The 12784-nt window shown below is 34.9% G+C and overlaps 1 protein-coding gene across 1 annotated transcript; it reads right to left on the bottom strand.

Moving 5' to 3' along the window:
• Positions 1 to 4599: 4599 nt before the first annotated feature.
• Positions 4600 to 6728, bottom strand: LOC111789534 (U-box domain-containing protein 19). The gene has a single exon (XM_023670220.2). The coding sequence runs from the start codon at positions 6716 to 6718 to the stop codon at positions 4601 to 4603; it is 2118 nt and encodes a 705-aa protein (XP_023525988.2). The 5' UTR covers positions 6719 to 6728; the 3' UTR covers position 4600.
• Positions 6729 to 12784: the final 6056 nt, after the last annotated feature.

The following is a 12784-nucleotide window of genomic DNA, read 5'->3' as shown; positions in this document are numbered from 1 at the left end:
TATTTTTAAATATAATAAACTTTATATTATCTTAAAAGAAACAAATTGTTATATGTACACGAAAACGTGTGGAAATTTTGTTTTATAATTACGAGTTTAGAAGTTGAATTGTCCAAACCTGCTTATTTCTTTATTTAATTAATACAAATTAAAGAAATTTTTAATAACAACGTGATATTATCCACTTTAAATATAAATTCTATCATCCGAATAAAAAAGATGCAGAGCAATTATAAAGATAGGATAACTAAAAAATACTTAAAATAATTGAAAGTCATTATTTATACCAACAAAACTGCACGTGAACGAGGACAATGAGAGATTCAAATAATTTTAAAAAAATATATTAGGAATTTCTTGCAAATAATTTAAATTAATTTAATAGGTTAAAATTAAAAATTTTAATCGGTTAAGACATAAAGCGTTGAAAGTGATTTTATTTGTTTATTTTATTATTTATTTATTTAAAGGATATTATGAACCCATTTATTATTTATTTATTTCAAGGGATATAATTGAACAGCTTCGGATAATTTCATATCCTTTAGTTCTATTTCCGTTCTCTATTCTAATGCGAATAAAATAAATTTAAATTTAATTCAATTTAATTTAATAATTTTTTAAAATATTTTTTTTAATCTTTTTAAACTTTAGATGCAACGATAAGAAAGCGACATCGGAAAAGAGTTGCTAGTCTAGATTTTTTTTGAATATTTCTATTAATATTTTTTTTGTTGGACAAATTATTTTTTAACCAACTTGAAATTGTGAGTTGGTTGTAGGGGTGACTTGAGCCATAGGAATAGAGTTCACAACCTAACTCAACTCAACCATCCACCGTACATATTAAATTAATAACTAAAAGCTCATCAAACTCAAATATCAAACATTCACACGTCAAACACATTACTAACATCGGTTATAAATGTTAAATATTCTTAATTTTCACGACAATCTTAAAAGTATGATAGAATAAGATTGTGTTATATCTCTATTTTCTAATTGATCTGGTCGGTCGAGTTGAATTTATGATTTTTTTAAAAAAACATTCCATCCCGAACGGAAAAATCTAACCCAACTCAACAGTTGAATAGTTCGAGTTGGTCGATTCCTCCAATCATTTGAACACTCAACTCTTATCATTATATTGTAATAAACCTCAAAAAAAAAAAAAATCAATCATTATTTTATTTTGTTTAGTACAAAGAAAATGACATATTACATGTGAATTACAACCGAATTTGATTAGATACAAAGTAATATACATTTAAAAAATCTAGTTCACATGAATCAAATATTATTCTTTTCAGTCGTTTGAATTATTACAATATTTACATGAAATAAACCGAAAAAATTAGTTTGCACGTGCTACTATTTTCAAGAGACATTTACGGAGTAAAAAAATTAATTTTACCCTTATAACAAGAAATTTACCTTTTTACCCCTATGATCAAATTTAATGTTAATTAATGCCATATAATAAACAATTTAATGCCAAGAGACATTACTGGTTCAAATAACAATGAACGTGAATCAGGATCAGTAACAACAAATCTCTTTATGATAAACAGATTCATTTTGCAAGTTCGTTATACAATACTTGAATTCTCGATATAGATGCTACATAGTTGGTTCTCATCCTTCAGAGACTACAAGTGTAATAAGAGCATCCGTCCACAAAAGGATCCCCCTAAGATGATCATCACATGGCTATTGAGAACGAATCAAATCAAATGGTTCTATTTCTCGATCTTTCTGACTTGCTCGTAGGAACTAAGGTAAAAAAGATTGAGAAAAATCAGTCATTCACAATCACTGATGAAGGATTCCTCGAAAAGTTAAGGATTAGTAATCTTTTTTAGAAATCGAATGGAATCAGTCTTATACATACACGAGGAAGGTAATAAAAAAAAGGAAGAAGATGAGTCGATTGTTACGCTGTCATTTTTTATATGAATAATTTTAAACCTAATTTGTCGATATTATAATTATTAAACCAAGAAACTATAAAGCATAGATATTTTATAGTAAAATAGTTAAATCAAGGATGTTTGGTTGGCTTGTTAGTTTTGTTTTGTTTTTTCTTTAGAACAGCGATTGAAAGAGAAAAGCTGTTTGTATTCATGTCAATTTCTTGCCCCAACCGCAATTATCAACACATCACTTCATTGTTTTAGTCTCATGATTTTAATCAAATTTAAAGAATTTTTTTAAAAGTAATTAATAGATAATGTAAACCGCTTTCTATAGTTTATGGAAGAAGACTATATTCGAATCTATATAAAATAAAAGCTTCAAAATCTCGACTTCATTATGGTAGCTTTGATCGCGAGGCCTAAGAATTTGGGACACTTTGTGGTTTAGGGCATGTCAGGCCAGAAATTGTGTTCTAATGCAGAATGATAAAGCATATAGCCACACCTTAAGACAACCGAACTAATATGAGCATAATTACTCAATCCATGACTTGGAATTAGTTTAATGTAGTTAGAGATGTTCACGAGCTGGAAAAGTCTTTCCCGTCCCCATTCCCACCACCTATTTCGTCTCTACGAAATTCTCCATTTATTTTTATAGGAAATGGATTTTCGGAAGATAATTTTTTACTGTTTATTATTATTTTTAGAAAATAATTATTTTAAAACTTTCATTTTTCAATATAATTTTTATTAAAGTTATTTCAAAAAATCATAATAAATTAAGCAACTAATTTGATTTCAAAAAATTTTAAAAATTCAAATTTATTTCTTTTTGTTTAAATATTAGCATTAAAGTCTTAAAATTAATTTATTTATTTTTTTAATATAACAAAATATATATAATATTAATATGTGTTGCAATTATATTTATATTAAGCCTAGGGAGAATATAATCTCGTCTATGTGAAAATATATTCTCCACTCCCTCTCTAGAATTATTTTCCATTTGAAGCGGATCACTACCAAAACAATCTTTATCTCCAACTATATAATATTGGCCCGTTCAGTGTGTTTTAATAAGGTGGGCTTTAAATTAATCATGATTTTTTTTTTTTTATAAAGTTGGTTTTGAAAAAGGTAATTATAACTAACCACAAATAATTATATAATTTATTGAAAGAAAGAATAATTAATGGGTTATATTATGCATTACTATATCTCAAATAAGAACGAAAATAGAAATACTTCAATCCAATTCTAAATGATCCAAACCCATTGAACAACGAGACCCAGAATTACAGTATAATTCCATTCCTTGGATAAAACAGGACCAATTATGTACCAGAATCGGCAGTTCCTGACAAATGATTGCATATATGTATCTTCGGCCGCACCCAACCATACCGCCCTGCACAAGGGCGTCGGAGAACCCGTCGTACAACCCCAACCTGACCCCTAATGTATGTTGGATGATGAAAGTCCCACATCGGCTAATTTAGAGAATGGTCATAGATTTATAATCAAGGAATACTCTTCCCATTGGTTTGAGACATTTTGAGGAAGCCCAAAGTAAAACCATGAGAGCTTATGCTCAAAGTGGACAATATCATACTATTGTGGAGAGTCGTGTTCATCTAACATGCAAAGTGGACAATATCATACTATTGTGGAGAGTCGTGTTCATCTAACATGGTATCAGAGCCATGCCCTAAACTAAGACTCCAAAAGAGTCGAGCTTCGATTAAGGGGGCGCACTTTGTTCGAGGGGAGGTATTCAAGTAATATTCTCTCCATTTGTTAAACAAAATCACGAGAACTTATACTCAAAGTGGACAATACCATATCATTGCGGAGAGTTGTGTTCATCTAACAATGTAGAGTAGATCCAAAAGGGGCACAGTGAGCAGACCGAGGATGAACAAGAGTATAAGCGACCGAGAAGATGCGGTCCACGTGGGTATTAGGGTAGATGTAGGCGAAGTAATCGACGGCGGTGATGAAAGCGTTCCAGGGGAAGAAATAAGATATGTAAGTCAAGTGTGAAGGTGTCTTTCGGGACCGTTTACAGAAAAATGTCACAATTTAATTTTCTATTCAACCGTAATTTTCAATTAAATTAAGCATTAATTCTTTATTTTTTAGAAAGAAAGGAATAGCAATTTTTTATTTTATAAATTTAAATAGTTAATTATTCATTCAAAACTCATCAAATAAAAACAAAATAGTATTAAAATTAAATTATCATATATGGGTCAAATGTTGAATCATATATTTCAAACATATTAAATTGTCTAATAATTCAACTTATTAAATAAGAAGACGAAACATATTAAATTATTGAATTATTTAAGTTATTAAATAAGAAGACTTTAAATTTAAATATTACAAAGACATTATCACAGCAATAATAACTAAATAATATTATATTATTAGAAGTTAAGGAGATCAAAGCGAATGGACTGTTATCAGCTCTTAAAAACCCGAGCTAATATCCAAACAAATCTCAATAAATTTTAAAAAAAAAAAAAAAAAAAAAAAAAAAAAAAAAAAAAAAAACAACCTATTTACATCCTGTCTATTTACCCCAAAAAAAATCCTTTAAAAAATAAATTTAAAAAAAAATATTTACAAATTTACCAGGCTTGAACTGATCGTTCATTTGAAAGGCGAACAGGGATAATTTACCAGGCTTGAACTGATCGTTCATTTGAAAGGCGAACAGGGATTGGGTCGGAGCTTGCGGCCACTACTTCGCAGTGTTCATGGAGAATTCTCATCAAAGAACCCGCCTTCCTTCTCCCACGGGCTGTGCCTTCTCTGATAATAATGTACAGAGATGAAATTACGGCCTCGCTTTTTGCAACGATTCGGACTACTTCACATCCGCCATGGATGCACAGAGCTAGCAGTAAACAAACAGAGTACTCTCGTCCTGCACTTGAGCTACATGAACTCATGAACTCCATTGTTAAACTCAAAGCCCCACATCGCATGATCGCGGCGGCTCCTTCCGGCTTCTCTGCTAGAGTTGCAAGAATCTCCATTGAATCTGCAATGAGAGTTTCCCTATCGGATGTTTCAAGCAAATTCACCAATGAAGGAACTGCTCCAATGGAGAGAACTTTTCTGTGGTTTTCAGGATGCGTAAGAAGTCCATATATTGCAACCATTGCGTTCTTTTTGCTACGATCTGAATCTTCCTTGAGTAAGTTCATTAAGCCCATAAGTGCTTCTGGGGTTTGGCCTATGAGCTTTCTGTACTCTTCAATGGAAGCCATGTAAAACAGAGTATAAGCAGATAATTGACGGGCTTCTGTTGTGTAACCCATCGTTAAAACATTTATAATTGCCTCCAATCCTCTGTTTTCTGCTATTACTCTTTTGCTTTTTGAATGCTTTGAAAGATTCAAAACAGCTGCAATTGCGTTCTTTTGCATCAAACCATCTGATGATCTCAAAAGCTTTAATAAATTTGGAATCAGACCAACTTCCACCAAGTAAGACCGATAAAAAATGCTTGATTTGGATAGAAGTTTGATCTCATAAGCGGCTTTGTTCTTCTCGTTTGGCGTTCCTGTTTCCAGAAGGCGAGCTAAATATTTCGCCAAAACCCAAACGATCTTCTCGGCTGTTGAGCTACCTGCAACAATTGTTCTCGTTATGTTGCGTTTTTGTTTGCTTGATTCTGGATAAGGGGTTGAATGTTTAGAACAGTATCGCCGAATTATCCGACGTAGAGCTACATTGGGGACTAACTCTCTGTTCTTCAATCTCTCCCCTGTTTTAGGGCAGGTGGAATTTCCAGCCCTCAACCATTTTTGAATCGAAGAGCGATCATATGTCTGCCCTGTTCCTACTGTTACTGGATCAATCATGAAATCCAACGAGATTGGGCATCGAAAATCATCGTGGTTAAAACAATCGATGATTTCGGCTCCATATCGATGGACAAGCGGAACTGCTTCGTAATCGATAACATCAAATAATATGCATCGACAGTAGTTCATCAAACCAATCAATTTGCTTAAAAAGGAAAACTCTAGCTTCTCGTGAGCCGACCATTCGATTTCAATTTCCGACTCCAAGAATTTCACCTCCTTATTGCATAAACTCCATGTTTTAATCCCAATATAATCAAGAAATCGTTTGATTTGAGTATTATCCGGAGTAACACGGCAATCGAAAACAGCTAGAATTGATCTTACCTCGATGAGAATCTCTTCATCTTCGCGATCGATTTGAAATTTCATCTTTCGTGTTTGTTTCGTCGCTAATTCCACAAACTCGACGACTTCGATAGGCAAATCGATCGAATCCAAAGGCAAAATCTCCAGAGCCAAAGCGACGGATCGGATCAAAACCTGGAACCGATTCGCGACGAACTCCGATTTCATAAGCATGAACAAACGAGCACCTTCTAGGGCACAATCCTCCAAAAGAAACAGAAGCTTCTGGAAGATAAAATGGAGCTCCAGTAAGATTAAAACAACAGAATCCGACAGATCTTCCGCTTTTCGACCTTGAATTTCTTCAAAGAACATCAGAAGGATTTCGATTTGGCGAATCGCTTTAATGGCGTTTCGCTTGTTGCTACCGAAGAACTCCGATCTGTAGCCGCAGATGTTTCGACTGATATTGATCAAAGACGTCAACAACGTCGCGGGAGATGTGCATTCGCATGGTTGAATCGCCGGTAACGACAGAATCCGGCGATTGAAGTCGTTTGATTTTCGAATCATTAAACAGAAATAGAGAGAATCGAAAAAGTTCGTATATGGATTTTGGTGATTTGTTTTCATCTCTCACCAAATTGCTATATATATATATATTGACGGCAAGCTTTCTGCTTCTGAAGTCCTGCTCCAGGAGGGAAAAGGAAGCATCCTAAATATAACATAGACACGTGTCGAACGATGATTGATCCTAAGCCAGTTTGACCTGAGATCCGACACGTGTACGTAGGAGATAGGATAGTGCAGCTTCGTCGAAATCTATTTGAACGTGAATCAATCACATGATGACACGTATCCTGAGTTAACGGCATGGGATTCGTGACAGGTGAGATTCGCCGACATTCAATTAAGGTGGAGTTTTTATATTTTGGTAACATGGAAATTATTATTGAGGCAATAATTATTTTAAAAATTGACCAAAATTATTTTACGTCCTAATTTCCTGAAATTTCCTTCAACAATCCCTTTGTTGATTATGCAGGAATTGTAAATTTTAATTTTAAATATTATTACTTTATTAAAAATAAAATTAGACCAAACAAAAATTAAAAAATAGCTACTTCAAAGATTTTTTTTAAGTAAATACTCATAATTTTAATTCCCTCTGAATTTTTTTTTATTTTGTCAAATATATATATATATACATTTTTGTCAAATAATTTTTTTTAGTATATAAAGAGGTATTTGATGACATCCGAAAACGTGCATATCAATTCTTATATTTCATATAATTGACTTGATTGATACACAAAAAAAAAAAAAAAAAAAAAAAAAAAAAAAAAAAAGAGCTTTGCTCGTTTCTTACAAATAGCAAAGAAATGGCGTGGTGGAACAGACTATGGATTTGATGACCCGTGACTTGGTCCGGATGGAGGAATGAGGATGTTTTTCGGTAACATTCCATAGTTGATGGGATGGTTTGGTGCCCCGTGACTTGGTCCGGATGGAGGAATGGGAATGTTTTTCGGTAGCATTCCATAGTTGATGGGATGGTCTGGTGCCCCGTGACTTGGTCCGGATGGAGGAATGGGAATGTTTTTCGGTAGCATTCCATAGTTGATGGGATGGTCTGGTGCCCCGTGACTTGGTCCGGATGGAGGAATGGGGATGTTTTTCGGTAACATTCCATAGTTGATGGGATGGTCTGGTGCCCCGTGACTTGGTCCGGATGGAGGAATGGGGATGTTTTTCGGTAACATTCCATAGTTGATGGGATGGTCTGGTGCCCCGTGACTTGGTCCGGATGGAGGAATGGGGATGTTTTTCGGTAACATTCCATAGTTGATGGGATGGTCTGGTGCCCCGTGACTTGGTCCGGATGGAGGAATGGGGATGTTTTTCGGTAACATTCCATAGTTGATGGGATGGTCTGGGTTTGGTGCCCCGTGACTTGGTCCGGATGGAGGAATGGGGATGTTTTTCGGTAACATTCCATAGTTGATGGGATGGTCTGGTGCCTCGTGACTTGGTCCGGATGGAGGAATGGGCATGTTTTTCGGTAGCATTCCATAGTTCATGGGATGGTCTGGTGCCCCGTGACTTGGTCCGGATGGAGGAATGGGAATGTTTTTCGGTAGCATTCCATAGTTGATGGGATGGTCTGGTGCCCCGTGACTTGGTCCAGATGGAGGAATGAGGATGTTTTTCGGTAACATTCCATAGTTGATGGGATGGTCTGGGTTTGGTGCCCCGTGACTTGGTCCGGATGGAGGAATGTGCATGTTTTTCGGTAACATTCCATAGTTGATGGGATGATATGAGTTTGAAGCCCCGTGACTTGGTCCAGATGGAGGAATGTGCTTGGTTTTCGATAACATCCTATCGTGCAATAGAGGTAGAGGAGGTGGATAGGTTATGGTCATCTGATTCAGACCAGGAGCAGGAATGTGAGGAGCTTTTGGAACTATTCTAAAGTCTACCATAGATAGCTTCTTGCTTTGGCTCGATTCAGATGAAGGAACATGCACGGTTTTTCGTAGAAATCCCAAATCAAACCTTATATCATCATAAGATTCTTCGGGTTTATGAGTCGAAACAACATTTCTAGCATTTGTTTGGGAAACGAGCAAAAGAAACCCAAAGAGGACTAAACTATAGGCTCCCCAAGAAATGATAGAGCTTCTTGGGGCCATTATTGCTATGGGTTTGCTGATGTGCTTTCATTAGCTCTCCCTTTATATAGCATTAATGGCATCTAATTTTAGTCAAATCCAGCGCTAATTTGTTTGTAAAAACACTAAAAACACGGAAATTCGTTAGAAATTAGTGGGTGAGATTTTATTAATTATTTGATATTTTTCAAAATTTCACCATAAAATTAAATTTTTTAATATGAAAAAATAACAATCTAAAATAATAATGTTAAATTTAAGCGACCTACAATAATAAATAAATATTTGTAAAATATTATATGGGCCATATTATATGGGCTTGGCCCATTCAGTTCAATGTTGGGCCAGACCACTTTTTATGTACGAATATGTTCTTTTCCCTAATAAGTTGTGAACCAATATTTTTAATGATTAAATGATTTTTCTGAATTATGAGATAATTTGGGTGAAATTGGAAAAAAAAAAAAACAAACAAAATCAAAACAATCTAATCATAAAAATGTAAGGAACGATGGAGATAGTATTATCCCTGATTGAGATAGTACTTTTTTTATTATAAACCATTTCTTAATTATAAACTCAGTATCATTTTAAGTCGATGTCTACTGTATGATATTGTCCAATACCAATGGAGAGTATGATATTGTCCAATACCAATGGAGATATTTTTTTTATTATAAACCCATGATCATTTTGAGCCGATGTCTACTCTATGATATTGTCTAGGCCTCATACCAATGGAGATATTTCATGTTATGTCCACTAGTATGATATTGTCCACTTTGAGCATAAGCTCTGATGGCTTTGCTTGCTTCTGCCTCATACCAATGAAGTTAGTATTCCTCACTTATAAACCCATGATCATTTCCTAAATTAGCCGATGTGGGACTTTCATCATCCAACACCTCCCCTCGAACAAAGTGAGCCTCCCCTTGATCGAGGCTCGACTCCTTTGGAGTCTTGGTCATTTTTTACTGTCTTCGATTTGGTCATTTTTTACTGCCTTCGAGGAGGCTTTACTCCTTTTTCTTTTGGAGTTCTTTGTTCGATATTTGAGGATTTACCAATCTATTAGTACGACTAAGTTTAGGGCATGACTTTGATACAACCCAAGCTATTGGTCATGACTCTCCAATTTATGGTACCAGTTGTTGCTTCATTGAATTCGCTTCATTGAATGCACTGGCTGGTACCAAGATCTAGTCCTAGACAGGGTATGGTATGGTACCAAGATCTAGTCCTAGACAGGTATGGTACCAAGATCTAGTCCTAGACAGGTATGGTACCAAGATCTAGTCCTAGACAGGGTATGGTATGGTAACAATGAAAATGTATTCAGAAGTGTCTCAACGTTTTTTTTAATTGTCTGAATATTCAAAAACTAAGAAGACCATTCCAATGCTCCATGCATCAAAAACTAAGAAGACCATTCCAATGCTCCATGCATCAAAAACTAAGAAGACCATTCCAATGCTCCATGCATAAACTAAACCGACAATTAGGATAAGCACGAAAATTAAAGCTTGTATAAAGACGGATACCCCTTATACATCAAAACTCATTGCCCATGGATAAAGAAAAACCGTTTCAACATAAAAAAACAACAAAAACTAGAGCAAATATATAATAACGGATTCGAAATTGTACCCAAGCATCGCCCATTGGTTCTATTCCCAATTCATAACTCAAAAGACAACGAACCGATACTACCTAATTTCTCGTAACTTTTGCATTTGACGTTTTACTGGTTTTCATATGAAAGTATGTTGTTGATTTGTTGTTTGTTAAAATACGTTAAAACGTTAAATGGAAATTAACTGAAATTTTATCTTTGTAAGATCGTCAATGCGTTTAACATTTCTTCTTTTCTCGGTGCTATTCATTCAATAGAAAATTATGAAAATTTTATCTTTTTCTTAATTAAAAGTTTTTAAAAATTAATGGGTCAAAATTGTCACTTTTAGAATTACAAAAATAAAATTAGATGATTAAATAAATTCTAAGATTTTGTTTGTTGACAAAATTTGCTAAAGGTATTCGATCACAAGAAAAAATGTGCCTATCAATAACTTATAAACTTCATATTTCATATAAATGATTTTTAGAATACAAGAAAAAAAGAATGAGCTTTGCACGTTTCCCACAAATAGGAAACAAAAAGAATGAGCTTTGCTCGTTTCCCACAAATAACAAAGAAATGAGGCTATGGGTTCGATGCCCCCTGACTCGGTCTAACTGGAGAAATGTAAATGGTTTTTGGCATCATTTCAGGGTTGACGGGATGGTTCGGGGTTGATATCCTATGACTAGGTCCAGATGGAGAAATGTGCCCATTTCTCAATAACATTCCAGAGCTGACGGGATAGTTTTGGTGCGACATCCTCTTACCCGATCTAGATGGAGGAAAGTGCACGTTTTTTCCTATCGATCCATATTTGACACGAAAGTGTTGGTTGGACGTCCTGAGCCTGGACCTAGATGGAATGATATACAAGCGTTTGGATAATATTCCAGATCTGACGTCGGCTAGAGTAGGTGGATAGGAGAAGGTCCTTTGATTGAGCCTCGAAAAATGAACGTATCCAGGTCTAGGAGCATGTACGGTTTTGTGCACATATCCCAAGTGTACCCTCACGGTTTGTTTATGGGTGGTGGGAACAACATTTCTAGCAGCGTTGGCTTGGGAAATGAGCAAATGAAACCCAAAGAGGATGAAAGTATAGGCTCCCCAAGACATCTTATTAGAGCTTCTTGGGGCCATTATTGCTGTGGGTTGTCTCTTCTCCTTTCCTTACCTCTCCTTTTATAACCACTCTTCGCATCTAATTTTAGTCAAATCCAGCCCTAAAATCACGTAAATTTGTTGAGAAATTAGTGGGCGTATACAACTGTTTCAGTTGGGTTGAGGGATTTTTTTAAACAACCCAAAAAATTTGGGTTGGTTGGACTGGTAACCTAACCCAACTCGAAAATTTTCACAACCTAATCCAACCAACCTGAAAATTTTCACAACCCAATCCAACCAACTTGAAAAATTTCACAACCCAACCCCAGCTCAAAAATTTTCAACCCAACCCAACCAACTTGAAAAATTTTCATGACCCAACCCAACCAACTCGAAAATTTTTCCAACCCAGTCCAAAAATTTTCCCAACTCAACTCAACGTGAAAATTTTTACAACCTACAATCCAATTCAAAAATTTTCACAACCCATCTCAACCCAACCTAACCTGAAAATTTTCACACCCAACCCAACCAATCCGAAAATTTTCACAACCACCCAACCCAACCCGAAAATTTTCATGTTGGGTTGTCGGATTGTTAACTTTTTTAAAAAAATTAATATTATTTTATTTATATACCATTCATAATTATTGGATATAATCTTAGATAGATATTAAAAGTTGAGAAATAAACACAAATCAATCTATACAATTAAAGACAACTCAAATATATGTATATATTTTTGTTTGAGAATAACCTAAATATATGGGAGTTGAATTGCGGACAAAATAATTCTAGCAAGTACGAATTAGCACTTAGAAAACTTGTGAATACGCTTAACTTTTTAGCGTATTTATATAATAAATTTTAATCAGTTCGGGTCAACCTGAGGATTTTATCCTATGAACCCGAAATTGAATCGAGCCTATTCGGGTTTAGGAAAAATAACCCAACCCAACCCTTGTAATTTGGGTTGGGTTGGTCCGAGTTGTCGGGTTGGATGTACACCCCTAGCATCTAGTTGTGTATTATCATGCATGAACCTATGAGATCGATATTAAGGTCGCGTCTTAAAAGTCTATCAGGAGACCTAAAGAACTTTAGAGAAAATCCGAAGGCTAGAGGTCCAAAAAGGACCAAGAATCAAGCAATTGAACTAGCTTCGGGAATAGTCTAAATTGAGCTTAGGAAAGATGAGCAAACCTAGGATGTAACCTAGGAAGATCCTGTGTTTAGAAATGAACCCCAAATGAGAATGAGACACCAAACAAACAACTAATATCAATAAAATTTAGT

This window comes from Cucurbita pepo, chromosome 1 (assembly GCF_057944985.1).
Source record: "Cucurbita pepo subsp. pepo isolate OVF chromosome 1, ASM5794498v1, whole genome shotgun sequence".
In the NCBI taxonomy this organism is placed as follows: Eukaryota; Viridiplantae; Streptophyta; class Magnoliopsida; order Cucurbitales; family Cucurbitaceae; genus Cucurbita; species Cucurbita pepo.
Note: the sequence above shows the minus strand (reverse complement) of the source record. Positions and strands in the feature narration are given on the sequence as shown.